The sequence below is a fragment of the Tenebrio molitor genome, chromosome 6, assembly GCF_963966145.1.
Source record: "Tenebrio molitor chromosome 6, icTenMoli1.1, whole genome shotgun sequence".
In the NCBI taxonomy this organism is placed as follows: Eukaryota; Metazoa; Arthropoda; class Insecta; order Coleoptera; family Tenebrionidae; genus Tenebrio; species Tenebrio molitor.
In genome coordinates this window covers 17,347,773-17,366,971 of record NC_091051.1, presented here as the reverse complement: position 1 = coordinate 17,366,971, position 19,199 = coordinate 17,347,773, and the positions used below count along the sequence as shown (strand labels likewise).

Genomic DNA, 19,199 nt, shown 5'->3' with positions numbered 1-19,199 from the left:
TCCAGTAACACTTTTAGGTTAGCAGATTTTGACATTCATGACATTGAGATGACAGCGGGCCATGTGGAGGTCACAGGTAACGTGGGGTACGTTCCTCTCAAATGTTAGTTGAGATATCCAGTTCGAATATTATTAATCAGGTTTTGAGGGCTAAAATGTAAATGAAACTGAAAATAGAACGTTTAATTAAATAAACATGCATCTTGAAAACAACGTTTATTAAGTTACAACTATAAATAATTTGAAGGGTTAAGTTGTACTGATGCTCCCATGATATATTCGTTTTTGGATCTGTGTGTTTCCGTGATCGGTCCAGAACCAAAAAAAATTAGACGGAGCCAATCCTCGCTTTGCAAACTCTACTTCTATCAATATGTTCGCCATTATAATGATGCTAATTGAGAAGCACATAAGAGCACAAAAGCAACAAATCTCGTGAAGTGTACCATCTTCGGTCCATTTGTCGTAACGTTCTTCGGCGTGGTTACGTAACCGTCTGAAACGTCTCAACAGTCGATACCTGTAAGGTTTTTTTTTGTGAGAATTTACCCCTAAAAAGTTGGACAAGAACAACCTTAAAGAGAGTGGAGCTGTTTCTGTTTCCACAGATGGCAGACTGTTATCTTCCAGACTAGAATTATCTTCGTTTTGGTTCGACTCGTCGTCGCTGTTATGGTCGTTGGTAACTGGTTCGTTTTCGACCATTCCTTCTTTGATCTTGACTAGATCTACTCCGAGTCTGAAATTGTGAGTCATTATAAATTCTTCGAATTTTCCCGAAGGCTTACTCTAGACGGTTAGGTCTAGAACTGCGCGCTAGAGAGGAAGCTCGCAAGGATAGATCTGAAGTCCTCCTAGTTATTTTACGAGCGTCTGCAGTTTTAGAGAGCTCAATTGGTCGTGTAATCGTCGCAATGCTCGCCCGTCTTTTTGTAATCACCCTACCGTTCGAGGTGGTTGCGATTTGTTTCTGGGCTGGAGCCGTCTCTGAAGAATTCGAATTCTGCAGGACCCGCCTAAAATTAGCTCATAAATATTTCGCAACAGCCAGCACTAATCTATTTGTGAAATGTTGTTTGATATCTGACAATTTTTTATTATCGGAAATTATTTCATACTTTATGGCCCTGTCAATGAACCGATAACTCTACAAAAAATGAATTTCTCAGATAAACGAGTAGTCCTGAACCAGGATGTAGATTACACGAACGTGATGCATCTATTCTCTAAGTCTCCAGTCGCTGTAAAAACTCACTTTGTGTACTGAAGTTGTCTCCTGGCGGAATCTCTTTGTTGTTTGAGGAGATTCACATGATTGATCATCACACCGACGGATTCTGATATACGATTTTCGTGTTGGACCGCCCCGTATCGTTCGGAAGAAATGGTCGCGTGTGAAGACGCCTTCATCACGATATCGATCTGCCCCAAGAGCGCCGAAAGAAGTTCCGTGGTTTCGGCATCGATGCATAACGATTGCATTTTGTTGGCCTTCTGGATCAGCCTCTCCAGCTCTGTGTTCAGATTGGTCTCGGTCTGGTCTCGATACCGCCTCTGACGCTCGCACCTGTCTTTGACGGTGGTCGCATCGATGGTAAAAGCCAGAGACAAAGCCACGAATTTTTGCTCCAGTTCTTCATCGCTTAAGCGTTCCCTGCGGAAAAGCTTTCAAGTTAGTTCGCACCGGTTCTTGGAAATATCCCGAGTTTTCGTCTGTTTACGTTTCTCAGAAAGTTTTAAAAATATGAAGGTTGCGTTATCGTTGAAGTGCGGTTTTTAATGTGGTTTTATGCTGAAACTTTCGATGCTCTTTAATTATATAATCTGATTCAAATGCCAAATCTAAACTTTACTCATATCTGCTACTCACAATTAAATGACAACAATTAGGGCTTAATTAAGATTTATTATGAGTTGCTATGCTGTTGTATCGTCACAGAAATGCATAGTGGACAGATCCTGCGATGCAAGTTGTTACAAACAAATTCAGTTTTTAATTTTAGAAAATCTAGAGCTGAGCCTGAGCCGTTACCGCGGATTATTCCTGCCATCACAGTTTATTCTGCGAGAAATAAATTTGTGCGGCGGCACCAAATATAACTCTTTTCGCTTTAATTCGAAAAGATTTATGTAAAGAAAATCGGCGGAAATTCATCGTTTATTCAGGCCGAAAATATTTTCTTTGTTCTTGTACCTTCGACCCACGCACCGTTTAGGAATGCCTTACAATAACATCGCAAATCGGAACGCTATTTCCTCAACGCTATCACAATATCAAAGGCGATTTAGCACATGCAGAAAAGAAAGCAAATCGCCCGGGTATGGTCAAGGGTAATGGGATTAAGGCCGACTCTATACAAGGAGACTCGGCGGCAAAAGAGTTAGATGTGGAGGAGGTGAACGTCGGTGAGATGAGCGGTTTTGGGAATATCGTACCTTGCTCCGTTGCCCAAAAGTCCCATTTTTTCCAGGACGGAATCCGGCAGGCTCGGGAACACCTCGAAGGGCTCCTGGTTGGGTAAGCGTTGAGTGGCTCCATCGGACATCGATCGAAACCTCCTGAAATCTGCATCCTGAAACAATGAAATTATGAAGGAACTATCAAACGCCGAGCACCGACCACAGCAGCCTCGGTCCTGTTCATTTGGCGGAAACAAATCCATTAATAATTTCGCATAAATGTTTTAATCAGGCTCTGGGCTGTTTATTTATGCTGAGGTTTGGCGTGGAAAGGGGCAATAAGTTATATAAAAGTGATGGGTGGCGGAAAAGGCTGTAATTTCTCTCGAACTGGGACATCGATTTATCGTGCAAAATTTATCTCGTCGGATTCGACGAGATTTCAGTTTTCCTTGATGGATTGCCGCATTGACACCGTTTTTTTTATTCGGTTATAATGTATCTGATGTGTTTACTTTAATGCAAAATCCGTTGATACCGCGTCTGAAGGTTTGTTTTCATTACGGTTTCTCATATGAAATTATTTAAACAGATCCTTTTACAAAAATAAGCAACAGGATCGCTGATTATTTTCTGAATATTCCCAAACCAACGCGTGTTAAAAATACAAAAATTCCTGCAGTACACTATCCAAAGGCGAGATCTAAGTCGTGAGCACCTGACTGCGGTAAATGTATTTCGTGATTATTTAAATTTATTGCGCGTTGCTTGCACGGAGTAGTACTTCATTTTTATCAGAACTGCACTTTTAAATTTGTTGTAAAACGTAACACAAAGCAAAACATCAACAAAGAACTCCCAAGTTGAGAAAAAAAAACAAGTCTGATTTCCATTTCCTGTGACACTTATTGTGGATTGATGATCCAAAAGTCTAGCAATATATCAGATTTGAATAGTTCGGACGTAATTGGAAATGGAAAGCAATTTAGCCAACCCAATTCAGGAATAAATTAAAAACGAACAAAATCGACTCTTGAATAGAGGGAAATTGCTGCAAAATGGTGTTCACAAATCCTGCAATAAATGTCATTAAAGCCGCAGTAAACAAGTAAACGGTGTCTAGTTAATAATTCACGCTTCTTAACATTTATATGTTTATCACTACCGTAATCCCATAAAGCGTTAGTTTAGTAGAAACAAAGTAACTTGTAAAAATGTTGCAATTAGCTAAGTGTTTGTAGAAGCAATAAAATATCTTAATAGGACTCATAATTCTGCCAGCGTTCAGATTGAAATTATTGTTAATTAAACTTGACCTCTCGTGTTCTTGAAAATTTTTCAGTTTGTCATTAATACAATAATTACATTTTTTGTTGTTTTTTCCTTTGAACTTACCTTCATAATCATCATAATTTTACAGTAAAGTCCAATCATTGCACATGGAACGAAGAAAACTGGTCAGGTCACGTGTTAAGCAATTCTTATCATTTGAGGTCGCACTAAAGACTATAATCTGACAGAAAACACATGTCCTGAGTTCGTTGTTTATTTATGTGCATCAAAAACAATTTTCAGTTTGTTGGACAAAAATTACAGGAATTTTTAAAGATAAGACAATCGCCGGACATTTTAGAATGTTTCAGTGTTGTCTCCAGTGTGATAAAGGCGCCTCCACTTACGGTGACGTTGGAGGGGTAAAGTTTTGAATAATTTTTCCTTTTCATGTACCTAAACACAATTCGACCTGATGAACTCGTTGGTAACTGCAATATTTTTCAGAACGTTAAAATAAACTAAAAGTCACTTTAGAATATATGTAGAATAAAGACGGTGAAAATTGATCAAATTGGAATTTTTTGGGAGTTCAACAACTCTCATGGTTCAGTGCTGAATCGAGAATTACAGGTGGTAAAAAGTTTAGTTTCGAATTTTTTTCGGCGATTAAAAACCTTACGCTTTTTGGGAATTCTGTGATCTGACAAATAAAAATATTCAGGGAATTACCAACCTTGTTAACCACAATAACAATAAATTATTGGAACAAACGAACAATGAACTCGTGCACGCGAATATTTGATTGTCTGAAGAAACTGTCAGTTTAAACCGCTGTGTAATTTCTTCCACTATATAATTTTTATCGATCTAGGGAAGGAAGGTCTGGCCTGTGTAAAATGTACCAAAGAAACTGAGTTTTTCTACTTGAACCCACGCGAGATTTACAGTATTTACACCTATTTTACGTTATCTTTTCTAGAGAAATGTTCCTCTTGGTTTACAGAAAATTTTTATTAATTATAAAAACAAATAAAGAAGGATCATGATTCATGATAGACAACTTATTCTACGGCACTTTTTGCATTGGCTCAGTATGAGTCTTGGATTTGTAAATTTACTTTTTTAAATTATTTTCTGTTGTAAGTGGAAATTTAGACTTTAATGGAACACATACCTACGTGTGTGCGTTGCATCGAATTAAAATTTGAAAAGCATGCTGCACAAATTGCTGCAACGGAGAAATTTCTAGTTTTGTCACTGATATTTATTAATTTATTTAAAAGGGAAGAGTTGTAAAATGTTTGTCAATGCCTTAAACTAAAAGAAAAATGTAATGTGTAAAATTCAAAATATACAGAGTATTTCACGAGTGATAATGAGCCCGACGGAATTGAAATTACAACCCAGAATACATTTGCAAAGCAAAGCTGTATATGGACGCGGACAATATCCAGGTTTGCAATGGAAATGTATTGTGGGTTGCATTTTCAAATCGGTCGGGCTCATTATTACTCGTGAAATACCCTGTATAGTTAAATTTGAACTGGTGTAGTTTAAAAGTGCATTATATACTACTAGAATCTGCAAGATGCTCAGTACCTACTCAATTTTAGTCGAAGGTAAAATTACAAGATCTAATTTTTTTATCGGATAAACTTTATGTTTTGACAATTTAACGAGTTGAATTTGGGCATTTTTATTCTAATATCAACGAGTAAAATTGTCTAAAGCAAAAATGTTTAAGAGAAAATTGGGAAATTTATCAGATTTTAAAAATTGGGTCGTGTTATTTTTGGAAAGATTAATTCCAGAATACAAACTTTAACATTAAGTAATTATTTATTTATAATACAGTTATTAAAACCACAATTATTAAAAACAATTTGAGAATCTGACAGAAGTAGCATGCAATTTTAATCACTTTTGACAGATGACACAGTAGTAGGGCGTTTTTATCGCGATAAACATTTTTGATTGGATGAAAGCAAGCGCTCTGATTGGCTGAACACGCACGTTTGATGTGGCAATTAATGGTAGAAATTTTTAGTTCTGATGTAGTTTTGGACGTGCTATTCATTTCTATCTTTATCTTTATACCTTTGTAGTAGGAGCAAACCATATTGGGAACTCGTTATAAAATAAGTCGATTACCTCTTACAATGGTTACAATGGTTTATGGCTTGTCCGTAAAGATGGCGCAAATACTATCTAGTGACTTTACTGATTTCGGTTGCTTCGGCACGCTCCAAACGTTTGCAGCATGATGGTCCGTACTCGAAATTTTGTAATGTGTACCAAGAATTTTGACTGTTTCGATAACAAATGGTTTATTGGATTTTTCGGGCCCTTCTAGGTACCTACCTAGGACCACTAATTAAAAATGGCCCATAATATTTATGTCAGGCGAATCTACGTTAAATAGCAAACAAAAAATTTTAATGTGAATTTGGTCTTAGACGAATAATTTTTAAATTATTATTACGTATTATCAAAAATGACATTTATGCAATCCTGATCGGTGCGACCTAATGCGTTGAAGACCACCAGTAAGTAATCTGAATCTTCAAAGATTTGAGTAATTTATGACGACCGACAGCAATGGGCTGTGCCAACCGTTCCAACCCTCATAAAAGTATTAGTATGTTATAAAGTTTGGTAAAGTGGTCTTCGAGAAATAGTCAATTTTGACTTAAATTGTAAATCATTTTACAATAGGAGAGAAAACTGTCTTATAACTACCATAAATAACACAGCAAAAAGGATTAGGTATTTACCCTGAACAAAGGAGCAATAAAATTAGAGGGTATAATGGAATTATTTATGGTAGTAAGGTAAGACGGTTTTTTCTCATATTGTAAAATGATTTACAATTTAAGACAAAATTGACTATTTCTCGACTACTATACGACATTATTTCTTATGGGCGGATTCAACACTAAGAAAAACTGTGAAGGTATCAATAAAAAAATCATCTGTGAACCAATAGTATTCTAGGGGTTATACATATGTCTTTTGCTTAAAGAGTTAAAAACAGTGTTATTTAATAGTTTACGCAACCTTCTCTTTGTTTTTCTTTGACAGCGCATTCTGTATGAATGCGATTATCCATCCTACACTACAAAAGTTAAACGAGCCACTACCGCTTCAAACAAAAACCCCATCAAATAATTCATTTCTCCTTTTCTTTATTAAATGCGATTGTTTTTCTGACTGACCAGACACGAGAAATAATTATTTGTGCTCTAATTTTAACGTAGCGATTATTTTTCTAAACAGTACTCCTGTCAGTTTTGTTTTTCTTCACATTTTATTTATTTTTATGCATCATCGACTACACCCTGTATAAAGTTTATAATATGTCACTTTTTAGCAAATTAGCACACCACTTCACCACTGGTTATTTCTGGAAATCTGGAATGAGAACTCGTTACCTACATCTTTAATACTCTTGGTCGCACATGAAACGATGCAATAATAAATTACGGTTTAGTTGCAAGTGTTTATTGAAAATTAGAATGCCCATTCATAAAATATTGTCCAATACAAAAGACGCAGTAGAATTCTTACTTGGTGACGAAACATAAATATGTATATTCGTGGATCGAGTCCATAAATAACAAGTACAACGTTTCTTGCTAAATTTGAAATACATACTATCTAATAATCAATTTAAGTTTCTTTGTAATGTGGTGTAGTGCAAATTAAATTTTAAATGACTCCTCCTTATTTAATTACAGTTATTTTTCATAAAAAGCCATTACGTAGAAACTAACAGCGTCTAAACATTATTTCTAATAATGATTTGATGATGTACCTATACTTTGTTGTTAATTTTTTATTCTATAATAAAAAGTTGCACTTATTCTGTAATAAACAGTATTAATTATTATTATCAACTACCAACAGTACCTAATAGGTAATCACCAAGGGAGTAATTAAAAAATAAAATATCAGATCTGATTCTACTTTTAATGATTTGTTCCTTTTTAATCAAGAGGAAAGAACCAGAGTAGCGTTTGACTTAAAAAGTGTGAAAACGTTTATTTCTATCTGGGGAAAATTTTTGTAAAATTTGGGCCAACATTTTAACGTGTTTTTTCAAGTGTTTTATTTTATCTAAGAAAATTGCCATTAAGTAGGTAATTTAATTGGTATTTAATAATTTAATTAAACAAGATCTTTAAGAGAAAAACAAGACGATTATCATAAAATAACAAAAATGCCAATCATGTTTTTATGAAACCCTTCAAACTTTTACGACTTTATTAAATAAACTGACTCATAAACTTGATGTCTTGAACAGATGATTTAATAGTTGTTGTTTTTTTATTTTTGACCGTAAATAAGTAAAATACTTAATGGTTTAACTTCAAGTTTTTGTTTATTTTTATTTATCGTGTATTGGTAATTTGTACGGTCGACACACATGTCGGATAATTAACTAAAATAAGAATTAATTCGGCAATTAAATCCTCAATTAGTGTAGCTGTTTGTGAGATTTTAATTAGGAATATTTTGCTTCTGACTGAAAACAAAGTGATAGGTCAAAAAATGAAGGTACTTCATTATACTTGATCTGGATTTTATCTTATGTCCAAGAACAGCCGAAGCAATTGTAGCGCGCTGGAGTTGTTTTGTGGATGTCAGCGTGTCTTTGTCGTTAATCAGATGGAATTAATGATTAATCATAATCTGGGCATATTTAATCGTAATGGTCAATCAGGATGTGGTACGCCAGCTCCATGCAAAATGGATGGTTCATATTGCTTGACCCTTTTGATTAAAGACAATGGTTAAGCAATGCAACATTATTGTCCGTGCGACGCTCAAACGCTAAAATATTATCTAATATCTATTGTGGAGATACCGAGTTTCTTACACAAAAGCCGAAAAACTCCCGACAATGGGCGACCCTTGCCAAGATCTAATCTTCTCACCTCGGCTGCGTTATCCTTTTGTGCTAATTCTTGCGTTGTGGATGACTTTCTCGATAAACCCTCCACATCCTCGCTCGAATCCGAATGGCAACTGGAGGCACTAGATACGGACACTATGGACTCGTTCCGGTTTCTCTTGAAGGAACCAGAGAAAAGTTCCGGGGAGTTGTTGTTCAGTTCGAACGGCATCTTCGAGGCTCGCGTTATCGACATTATTTACGTTTTTCGAGTCGCTTTTCGAACGTCGCTCGCCACGGATCGACTGAGTTTCGGTTTATGAAGAGTCGCAAGTCGTCCCCACTCATCATAATTTACTACATATTCGACGGACGGCTGTTTCGCTGAAAACGACATCACTTTTGCGAGGAACAATTTATATAAACGCCCACCGATAATCCAACCTCTCGGCCGGCACGGCATTCAGGCCGAGCGAGCCGAATTTTTTTAGCTTCGAAAAGTAAACCGTTTCCAATTTAGTAGCCTCGTTTCCAAACTAATTGTCCATTAATCTCTTTCACGTGTCACGACGAGTTGGCCGTATTTGAAGGCTATTTGTAATAAAATGCAAAGTAATTGCATTTTATTCGACTGTCGCATGATTTACCGACTTTTATAATGCGATAATGAGCTAATTATCAGTTGTGTTTCCTGTTGGCGTTTCCCATGAAGGAAGGAAATGTATCATTTTGTTGTTTTTATTAAATTCAAATGAGACATCATCATTCACACAATATGTCAACAAGCAGTGGAGAGTATCACAAGTCTGATAACGAATCTGTGACCTTAAAAATATATTATCGAACTTTGACTGACGAGAAAAATAAGTAATTACCGCTCTGTATAATTATTACAGACAAATTTTAATTTGTGTAAAAATATTATAAGTACTCCATGAGAGCTTTGCTTTACGTTGTTTGTTTAAAAAACAATGAGTCAAGAATAATGAGGGTTCCGTGGGAATTTAAAGGCGACTAAAAATAGATCAAAAGATGATTTGACCTCATTTCTGGCAGATATACATTTGTGAGATATTTAGCCTTAATTAAGTAAACAATAATTTACGTCTCAATAACGATTTCATTTAATCAGCCTAATTATGGCCCTGACGACGTCCATAGTTTGATCGTCTTCTAAGACTATATCGAATGTGTCCATGTAAGCCGGGAGATTGCCTTCAACCTAAAAACAGTTATTAAGACAAACTCCAGATTTTTAAAGTAAATAAACCTTTTCAAATATAAATCCGATTTTGAGAACATGATTAGCGTGAGCCATCCCATCGGCCATCTTAGCGTCACCTAGAGAGTCTCCTAATAAAATAACGTTATTGCGATTTTTTACGAGGTCGTAATAATCAGAATTTTTTATGGCAAATTCGTTTTTATTTAAAACGTGAATTAGAGGCCCCTGGAAACCCTGAATTGTGCCGTTGTCATCGTACTTTAAGAAATTTGAAATCACCTAAAAAGTGTGATCAGTCAATGCATCTCCAAAGAATAGTTTAATTAAGTACTTTAATATTTGGTAAATATACGTCGTAATGTTTCAAAACTGAAATAACCGTGTTCCCTAGTCCAGCAGAGAAGATTAGCACAGGTACATCGTTGTTTAATAGCGTTTGAAATAATTCTTTGGTTCCGTCTCTTAGAGAGGTAGCTAGTTTTGTGACAGCTTCATCGATCTCTTGAGGGCTCACTGTCAAACCACTATAATATATTTTCTGTAATGAATAAAGTGTAAAAGAGTCACAGCATTACCGGAGAGCTTGTTCTGACTGCGACCACCACTCCTCCATCAATTTGCGCTTTTCATCAAGGGGTATGCTTGGGTCATACTCCATTGGGTAGTATTTTGTGACCAACGCATTTGACGTCTCTTTGTACTTCTCCGTAATTGATGGACAATAGCTAAACATACCTGAAACGAACATTAGGAGGCACAAGTGAAATGTTACTATTGAAGAAACTTACGGAAACTGCTTAAGTGTCGCTTGCCATTTTCGTGTTGTTTCGTTATTGTCAAATCGAAATCTGACACTATTTGCAATTGTTGAAAGGTGTCATTGATTATACCGTTTAGTTTAACGTTCAGTTGTTCGGCGTCTTTTATGTGAACGTGTGGTTGATTCAGTTCTTTTATTTCATTTACTAAATTTCTTGCCATTTTTTCTAACCTAAAATGAGGGAGTGCGTCACAATTGACAGATCGTTGGCGGAGAGGTTATGGCAGAAATCCCTAGGTCAGTTGCGGGAAATATAACTTGTATTTGTATTCATTTATCGCCGTCCAAGCCTGACACAATTGTCTACTCACATTTTGGTTACTAGCCGCTGGTAATTCTTGTAAAATGCGAACAGGAATTTTGAAACATTGCAGATGTGCATTTGTACTGATTGATTTTTTGATCGTCACTCAACAAAATTGTCCCGGAGTAATGTGAGGTCCAGGTTTGATTATTCATTGTTTAATGCTTCAGTTTATAATTTTTTTTTTGATACATACTTGACTTAACGAACTTAATGTTACCTAAATGTGTAACTATTTTAATCATAAAACCGTTTGACTGCAACCGCAAAGGTTACATGGCGCATCCACCATATTGGATTGTCAAAATTATTCGTGATTTCTGACTTCTGAGAGACTTTTCGTTTTTGTATCGGATTAAAATAGAAACTGTGTTTTGCGGACTATTAATTGTGATGGATGATTACAAAAAACTGCATAACTCTATTTTGAGTAGTTGAGAACACTTCGAGTATATTGCTTAGTAAAACTGGTGGGGAACCAAGTACTTAATGATATCTCGATTATCAACTGAACTTAATCGAATAAGAGTTACGGAACGTAGTTCAAGCCGGAAAAACTTGTTGATACATTTTTCTTTTGCTGTTATTTGATAAAGTTGTTTAAGATGTTAAGTTAAATTTAGTTAAATAGTACCTATTCGGTACTGGTGCAACGTGAGAGTAAACTCTGATATTCTGTTTTCTCGGAAGCTATCCGAATTTTTTTAATCAAGAACTTTCAATTGTGGAGTAGTAAGTATACAGTGAGTTTTTTTTAAGGATGAACTCGAGTAACAATCTCAGCAAAAAGTTGCGGAATTCTTATAATGCTATGAAACGTTTATTACGAGGAATCAATATTTGAAAAAAAAGTTTTTAATTTTTGGAAACGAATTGTAATCAGTTGCAAGTAAATTTTGTGTTTATTTTCTTGATATTTGGATAATTACTTACATGAGATTTTACAATCTTTTGACTAAGACTGTACGTAAAAGTAAACAGAACCACACTGAATTCAATTATCATTGCATTTCTGTTAAAGTTCTTAACGTAACTTTAGTAAAACGTGCGATATGAGTGTAATATTGTATACCGACGTCAATCATATGCGTAAAACAGGTACAGTTGCGGCCGTTGAAAACTCAGACACTTTGACAACGCCAAACTTTTAGCTTAGTAAATGGTATTGAAAGTGACGTTTCTCAAAATGTCACTCAAACATTATCCACATTAATTTCTCTCGCAATGGCTCTTATACTCACACCGTCCCTCAGTCAAACACATTTTTGCAAATCAGATAATTGCGGCATTTCAAAAGTTACGCGCGATTGTGACCTAATATGTCAAATACTGACAGTGACTTTATAATCCTTGATGAAAACCCTGTTTACGCTAATCAAATTTCGGAATTTATACAGAGTGTTTAAATCTTTCCTGTCTGAGATTTCAACGGCCGCAACTGATTGGGGACAAATTACTTTGGTCGTCAAAGTCAGTTGATTGACATAAAGTTGTAAAGCAAGCATTAGGACGGTTAACCTTATTTTTTACTACTGTCAACCACTGTCACTGTCAAACTCATCATTGCGAAATGTTAAATACCGAAAAATGGACCACTGAATGAGAAATTCCAAGGAGGAAAAATTGAGAAGGTTTCCACAAGGCAATTGGCCCATGGACAATCCCTCAGAAGCAAGGGAGACGATTCTAAATTTTTGAATGGTGGAAGGTCCCATATTTTTGACAAGAGAAAAGTCAATAATTTAAAATTGTCGTCAATGTTGACTTGACGTTAATGCTTGGTTTACATTAATTTGTTTTGAAGTGACAGAAAAATGACGACCAAAGTATTTTGTCCCCAATAGTACATAACCTCAAAAACCGTGTTTTTCCACATATAATTAGCGATTACATGGAAAATCCTCGACCAACTTTTTTGTAAATTCATTAGAAAATTCTACGATATCGATACTTTATGTGTGAAAAATTAAAAAAAAATTGGCCATTTTGGAATATGTTTTTTATCAATTTATATACGAGCAATCGAGCATTGATCGATTTCTCGTAAGAACGCGTGTAAAATATTCCGAAACTTTAAAAGGTAATAACTTTAAAATTCCTCGATCAAATTTTTTTAAATTTGGCACAGTACTTTAGCATGGATAGGACTATTGTACCAATTTTGAGCAATTTTCGCCATTTTTCAATGTTACTCCAGTTCATCCTTAAGACTGGCCATAGGGTTTTACATGCTAATTTTTCAACCCCCTGTTAAGTTTTGTCATCATGAAAATATTCAACCCAGTTTTGTAGTAAAGTTGTGGGATATGATAATGTATTATTAATTTATTAACCAGAAGCAAGGAATAAGCTAGTAAAAAGACGTTTTTTGAATTTCGTTTGGTTCAATTTTAAATTTTCAGTAGGCTAAATATTCACCTGACATTTGTAATTTTGATATGTAATTGATTGTGTAATTGCTTAACTCCCTATGGAAGCGATTTTGAACATTTCATTTAATTTTTATTGAAGTGAAGAACCTTGTTATTACATAAATAATGAATCTATCCTTATTAAAGTAATATTCAGACTGTTTTGTGGATTTTTGCCAATAATATTTTGTTTGTAAATTGTCTATTACAACCATTTAAGTATCACGAAATGAAGTAAATGGCTAGGTAATATTACTTTTAATCTAAAAACAGGCTTTGTAATTTCCACAAAAATAAAAGTTAACAGGGGGTTGAAAAATTAGCATGTAAAACCCTATGGCCAGTCTTAAAAAAAACTCACTGTATAAATCTATTTTTTCCAATTTTTGTTTTTAAATTAACTTCCTTAAATATCATTGCTTTCTCGAAATCCAAAACTTCAAAAATCTTTTGTTTACAAATTGATGAATACATAGGATTTAATTGCTTCTGTATTATGGTTATTATTAGTTATTACAGTCACGTTTTTTTTGATACTCATTTCATTTATTATAATTGGTTGTAATTTATTTTATCTTTCCACATTTGGTTGCAAAGTGTTTCATTTACTGTAAGTCTCCTCCAAGTTCATTAGGTCCTCGTCGTGGAGGAGGGACAACATAATGCATTAATTATTTTCATTAATTAAATTTTTACAAATCAATACATTAGGTATGCCAAGAACGAACAATCAATTTTTGTATTTAACTTGTCTTAAATCTTGGTTTCCTATGTTTTTAATATAGAATAACTTTTAGGTACTTTGTTTTTTTTTTTTGGTTACCTTTTTAACCGAATATTTATTTATGCGGCACCACTGTCTGCACTTTAATTTCGTTTGCCTTATCCATCCTCCTCTCGATAAAAACCTCGACCTCTCGATCGAATTCCCAATTCGTCTGTTTTATTTTTTGTTCGTCAGTTGCACGGTTGCAACGAAGTCGGTGTGAGGCATCGAAAATACGAGGAAGTGATTCGAGAACACGGCGCGTGAAATGGGGGCCTTGGGAGCAAAGGGTTGGAATTCTCTGGCGTGCTTGTGCCCTTCTTTCTCTTTTAATAACTAATACCACGATTTATCTGTACCTGGTTCAAAGACTTGTCGACCGTCTGATGCGGAAGCGACCCAAGTGTTTGAAACAGAACTGTGATTTCAATTTAACTCAGTTTTAGAGCTCATTCTTATTCGTATTCGTTCAACTCAAACAGTCACAAAGGACTGTTTACTTTGCCGATTTATATCCTGCCACTCGGCGATGGCTAAAGTCAACCCTTTATTTAACTGTCTGCTCCGACGAATGAAACGTCGAAGATGTCCTCCGCGTGTTCCACCCCGATTTAATATGCGGAGTGAATTATATGCATATGGAGCGACAGCCATCAAATCAAAAGTTTATCAAACACCGTAAATTAATAATGCAGCAGTGAAAGGGGGCTGGATGGGCCATTGGGATCCATTATTAATTTTTATGACTTATTTTCACTTTTACAGACCGCATTCGAACAGGACGAGAGGGTTGAAGGAGACACCGCCAAACTCGCCAGCTGAATTTAAAATTTAAAATCGGAGACGAGACGAATTTTTTGTTATCTTTATTTCTTTTCTATCGGTGGGAAGGGTTCGGGGTCGATGCAAATTTTTCGAAATTCACCTCGTCTCGAAAAACTCCACGATTTAATTAAAACTTCCTTTCGAACAAGTCGAAGAACTGTATTAAGTATCCGATCCTGGATTAGTCCAAATCTGGGTGACGCCATTGTTAATAATAATTACGGGTGATGGTGCGGGAAGGATTTTCAGCGGTAATGGTAATAATTGTCTGATAAATGTGAGAGGTGTCGGTGTGTCGGGGATGTCAACGAGTCCAATCCTTCGTGGGAGTGTAAAGTATTAACCACGTGTATACAAGACGCAAGCAGATAAGATCGGATGGAATCCATGAACTTGCACTCTCTATCGAATGTAATCCGACTTCGACCCCGAAAGGCACTTGCCATTTCTCAGTGTTAAGCCGTTCGGATGTCCCATTCTCGCACACATCTAATCAGTTTACAAATTTTTCAGGTGCGAAACGACGAAAACGCGGCCGTTTTCGGTAATCGCGCCGAGAAAAGACCGGGATGGGAACGGAACCGGCACAAAGACGACGGGGAGGAAGGATATAGGCGAGCAACTAAGGACTTCTGAACTGAAGGCGAAAGGTTCAGAGTCTAATTACCTCTCCAGAGATTCATTAATCACAAACTCCCGTAATTACATTCGCTAAGTTTATACATACATATTATAGCGCACCGCGTTCTGCCCTCGGCGCAAACAGACTAATAGTGATCTGATAACGACAAAAAGCAGTCTTAGGTTATCATTTCTTCAATTACCGGGTTAAAAAGCGTCGCCTATCTCAACCCCATTCAGCCGCGAACGACTTATCGCGATCTCTTCCAGGGAAAACTCGGCACAGCGGACCCGACGAAAAATAAACCGAGGAATGTAATTTTTGAGCTTGCAGTTCCGCACTGGAATTGATTAAATTAATAAGGACGGGGAGCTGTCTGGGACTTAAAAGGACCACGAAAGCAGCACTGAAATCAGTTTTCTCGGGGAATAAAATAAAAAAAAAATTAGCCTAATTTTCAAAAGTAACTCTGCTCGAGCCAAGATTTAAAGGAGAATAAAAGAAAAATTTGACACCTACATTGAGATCAGCGTGCGTTGAAATTCTGACGGCAACTAATGTTCACCCCGTGTGCCGTACGGAAGAAAATTAAATTCACCCTTGCAGTTGTGCTCCCTTAAATGAAAGCGACGTAGTTTACCCCTAAATAATTAGTATGGTGCTACTAAAAATATTTGACTCATTCTCATGACTAATTCGTAAATACCAGACAGATTGGAATTTAAAAAACGGGCTATAAATAAGGTTCCCGTTCAGTATTTTAATAAAAGAATTCTTGGGTTAACATCATTTAGGTATAAACACCTGAGTGGTTGCTTTGAACGACAATTAAAAAGAAAATAAAAAATCAAACCGCCTCAAGAGTTCCATGTTGGTTTCTCGCGACTTCTAATTAAATAAAATTGACGAAATTTTATATACCTGACTAATTATTGATAAGGTATATTTGAGAATTTTTAATTTTTTTTTTGTTAATAAATAAGGCCGTAACAGTTTTATTAGTTTTCTGAAATTAACTGTTAATTTACCTATAAAGTTTTTACACTAAATGAATCTGTATCTGCTAGCCCATCAAACCCTGGTGGCACAATTACAAATTTTGACTTGGTTAGCTAAATAATTCGCTTTTTTATTTAAACGTAAACCAGACGGGTGATTTAGGGCACAATGGTATAATTTCCCAACAAAGGTATAGCCGACCGTTTTAAACCTTTTTGCCATAAAATTGACAGTTTCCATTGTCACCTAAATTTACGACAGCACAAGTAGCAGGTCATAAATAATAATGATTTTGAAAGTTGAAATGTAAAACTGCGTTTAATTCAAAATCTAATTGGTATTTTTTTCCGTAGATTTCGTAAATAATTATAGGAAGTGAATCTGGGTAGGTTAGTATAAAAATCAGAATTTGACTTTTTGGTTGAAATTTACATTTTAATTTTTTTTTGGCTTTGTTTGTAAGTGAAAAATTATCAAAAAATTATGAAATGTACCTTACCAATAGCCAGGTAAGTCTGAAAAATTTCCACAATTTTATTTAATTAGAAGTCACGATTTCTCGCGTGCGCGTATACGATGCCCCACCCGGTATACGGGTTACGGATCACGGATCAGCTGTTTAATCTTACGTTTTTACACACACACAATCGACTCCTCAACGTCTACTACGAGGTGACATTTAAAAAAACACCCGGTACAAGGGATTCACGACTAATAGTGAGCCTAACAAAATTTGTGATGCAACTAACAATGAATGTCCCCATAGTTTTTTAAATAGTGTTCTTATTGATCATTTCACAATCCATATAATGATTTTGATTAAATAATATAATCGGTGCAAATGTAATGTTGGCTGCATCACAAATTTCGTTAGGCTCATTATTAGTCGTGAATCACCCTGTATACTACATTATAACAATTCAGCCTATGTATGTACTTTTAATTTTGGTCAGTAGGTACTGTAGTAATAATATTGATCTAAACGTTTGCAGTTATACAATTCGAATATTTGTTCTGTTGGCCAATAAAGATTATTACTATTTTAACGCCCCTTAAGATAAATAAATCTTCCAGGCTTCCGAATGGTCTAAAAATTTTGTTGACTTGAGAGTTATAGCCAAGTCCAAGATATAGCGATATATTTGTTGATTCCTGAGCTTGATGAAATAGGTAAAAAAAAAGGGATTTATTACGTTACGACGAACGAAATAGACAACTCCCTCTGTCTTGACATTACTGTTAGTGTTTTATTACACGCACAAATTCATGAACCAACAAAGGATTTTATTGTGACAGAGCCTGAGAAAAAATATGTAATGTCTCTACTTTACAAAAATACATGTGTTCATAAATCTGTCTGTTGTTTGATTAAATAGATAATAGCTATTTATGTAACCAGTTAGGAAATGCATTATTTTGTGTAACGAGTGGAATATTTGCGGGACGAGCGCAGCGAGATCCCGCAAAATCACACGAGTTACACAAAATTGCATTTCCAAACGTGTTACATACAAGATTTTTTCTAATTTTGACAAAAAAAAAGTTTCTGCAAACGTTAAACGAAGTAATGAATTTCATTAATAATTAATTATTATTGTGTTAAAATATCAAGTAGGTAAGTAGGCACGGTTATTTTGCTTAAAAACAAAAAATATGACAGTGTCAACTGGTGATACAATAAATTTTTCCTAACCAGTTAGGAAAGATTTTACTTTTCGTAACCAGTTACGAAAAGTGTGACGTTTCCAAACGTCAATTAACTCTGAAAAGTGTCACTTTATATGTCAAAATTAGAAACATTGTATTTTATTCAGTTTAGAATATTTAAAAAAGGTGGAGAAATGAAATAAAATTCTACAAACTATCTCAAAGAATACCGAATTATCAGATAATATGATGAAAAGGGTAATAAATAGAACACAAATATTCTGATTTTACAATAATATACAGGATGTTTTCGAAGTTGAGGCGTTCCTTGTAACACGAGGTACTATACATTATTCTTAAGAATTTTAGCCTAAATCTTCTTAGTAAGATGTTTGTATTAACGGAGATAATTGATTGTATGTTTTTATTGTTTTCTAAAATTTTGAGTCCGGTCCTGTTTATTTCTCCGCTGTACTAGATTAATAACTGACGTGGCCCAGGATGGTGTCTTTTCGGAAATCGCTCTGCGTACTCTCTGGACGCCGCAGCTGCACTCTGATAACGTGATAACATTGCCCATACATTAGCAACATTTCTGAGAGCTGATTATTTTTCTAATAATAAAGCCATTTCGACTAATTAGATGACAACTCTGACAGTATTTTTGATTAACGTCCATGCTCATTTGATTTTTTTTTTGTCAATTCTAATTTCTAACAAATCAGCGTAAATTTGAGCAGGACTGGTTTCAAAAATTTCAAAAAAATTAACTTGTATATGCCATTCACGATGTTTTGGCATAAGGGGAGGCCATGGAAAAAGTGCATTTAAGTTGGCAGTAAAGCTGTCTGTTGAATTAGGTTATGTTTTTCTAAGTTTGAGGTTATAAACTGCGTCATTGTCTAGTGCATTGTTGTCAGTTTTACTAGTTTGCAATATAACAATACTCACACATTTTTAATCCAATTTAACAAAACAGGAAACTGACTTGAACAAACTACAGAATAGTAG

At 35.3% G+C, this 19,199-nt stretch overlaps 2 protein-coding genes across 6 annotated transcripts; both read right to left on the bottom strand.

Annotated features, from left to right (window-relative positions):
* Positions 1 to 47: 47 nt before the first annotated feature.
* Positions 48 to 9,130, bottom strand: LOC138133538 (inositol 1,4,5-triphosphate receptor associated 1-like). 4 transcript variants are annotated; one of them, XM_069051488.1, is made up of 7 exons: positions 8,613 to 9,121; positions 2,437 to 2,573; positions 1,256 to 1,654; positions 789 to 1,016; positions 575 to 739; positions 229 to 520; positions 48 to 167 (listed from the first exon to the last, which is right to left on the bottom strand). In XM_069051488.1, the coding sequence occupies exons 1-6, from the start codon at positions 8,823 to 8,825 to the stop codon at positions 250 to 252; spliced, it is 1,413 nt and encodes a 470-aa protein (XP_068907589.1). In that variant the 5' UTR covers positions 8,826 to 9,121; the 3' UTR covers positions 48 to 167; positions 229 to 249. The 4 variants fall into 4 exon arrangements, with proteins under 4 accessions (XP_068907589.1, XP_068907588.1, XP_068907590.1 ...); XM_069051487.1 differs by lacking the exon at positions 48 to 167 and having other exon boundaries at positions 202 to 520; positions 8,613 to 9,120; XM_069051489.1 differs by lacking the exons at positions 48 to 167; positions 8,613 to 9,121 and adding an exon at positions 2,621 to 2,770 and having other exon boundaries at positions 202 to 520.
* Positions 9,131 to 9,287: 157 nt separating this feature from the next.
* cN-IIIB (cytosolic 5'-nucleotidase IIIB) lies at positions 9,288 to 11,868 on the bottom strand. Of its 2 annotated transcripts, none has more exons than XM_069051493.1 (6): positions 11,852 to 11,868; positions 10,583 to 10,785; positions 10,370 to 10,529; positions 10,126 to 10,318; positions 9,840 to 10,073; positions 9,288 to 9,791 (listed from the first exon to the last, which is right to left on the bottom strand). In XM_069051493.1, coding segments are annotated over exons 1-6 (894 nt in total). In that variant the 5' UTR covers positions 11,854 to 11,868; the 3' UTR covers positions 9,288 to 9,689. The 2 variants fall into 2 exon arrangements, with proteins under 2 accessions (XP_068907594.1, XP_068907593.1); XM_069051492.1 differs by lacking the exon at positions 11,852 to 11,868 and adding an exon at positions 10,926 to 11,046.
* Positions 11,869 to 19,199: the final 7,331 nt, after the last annotated feature.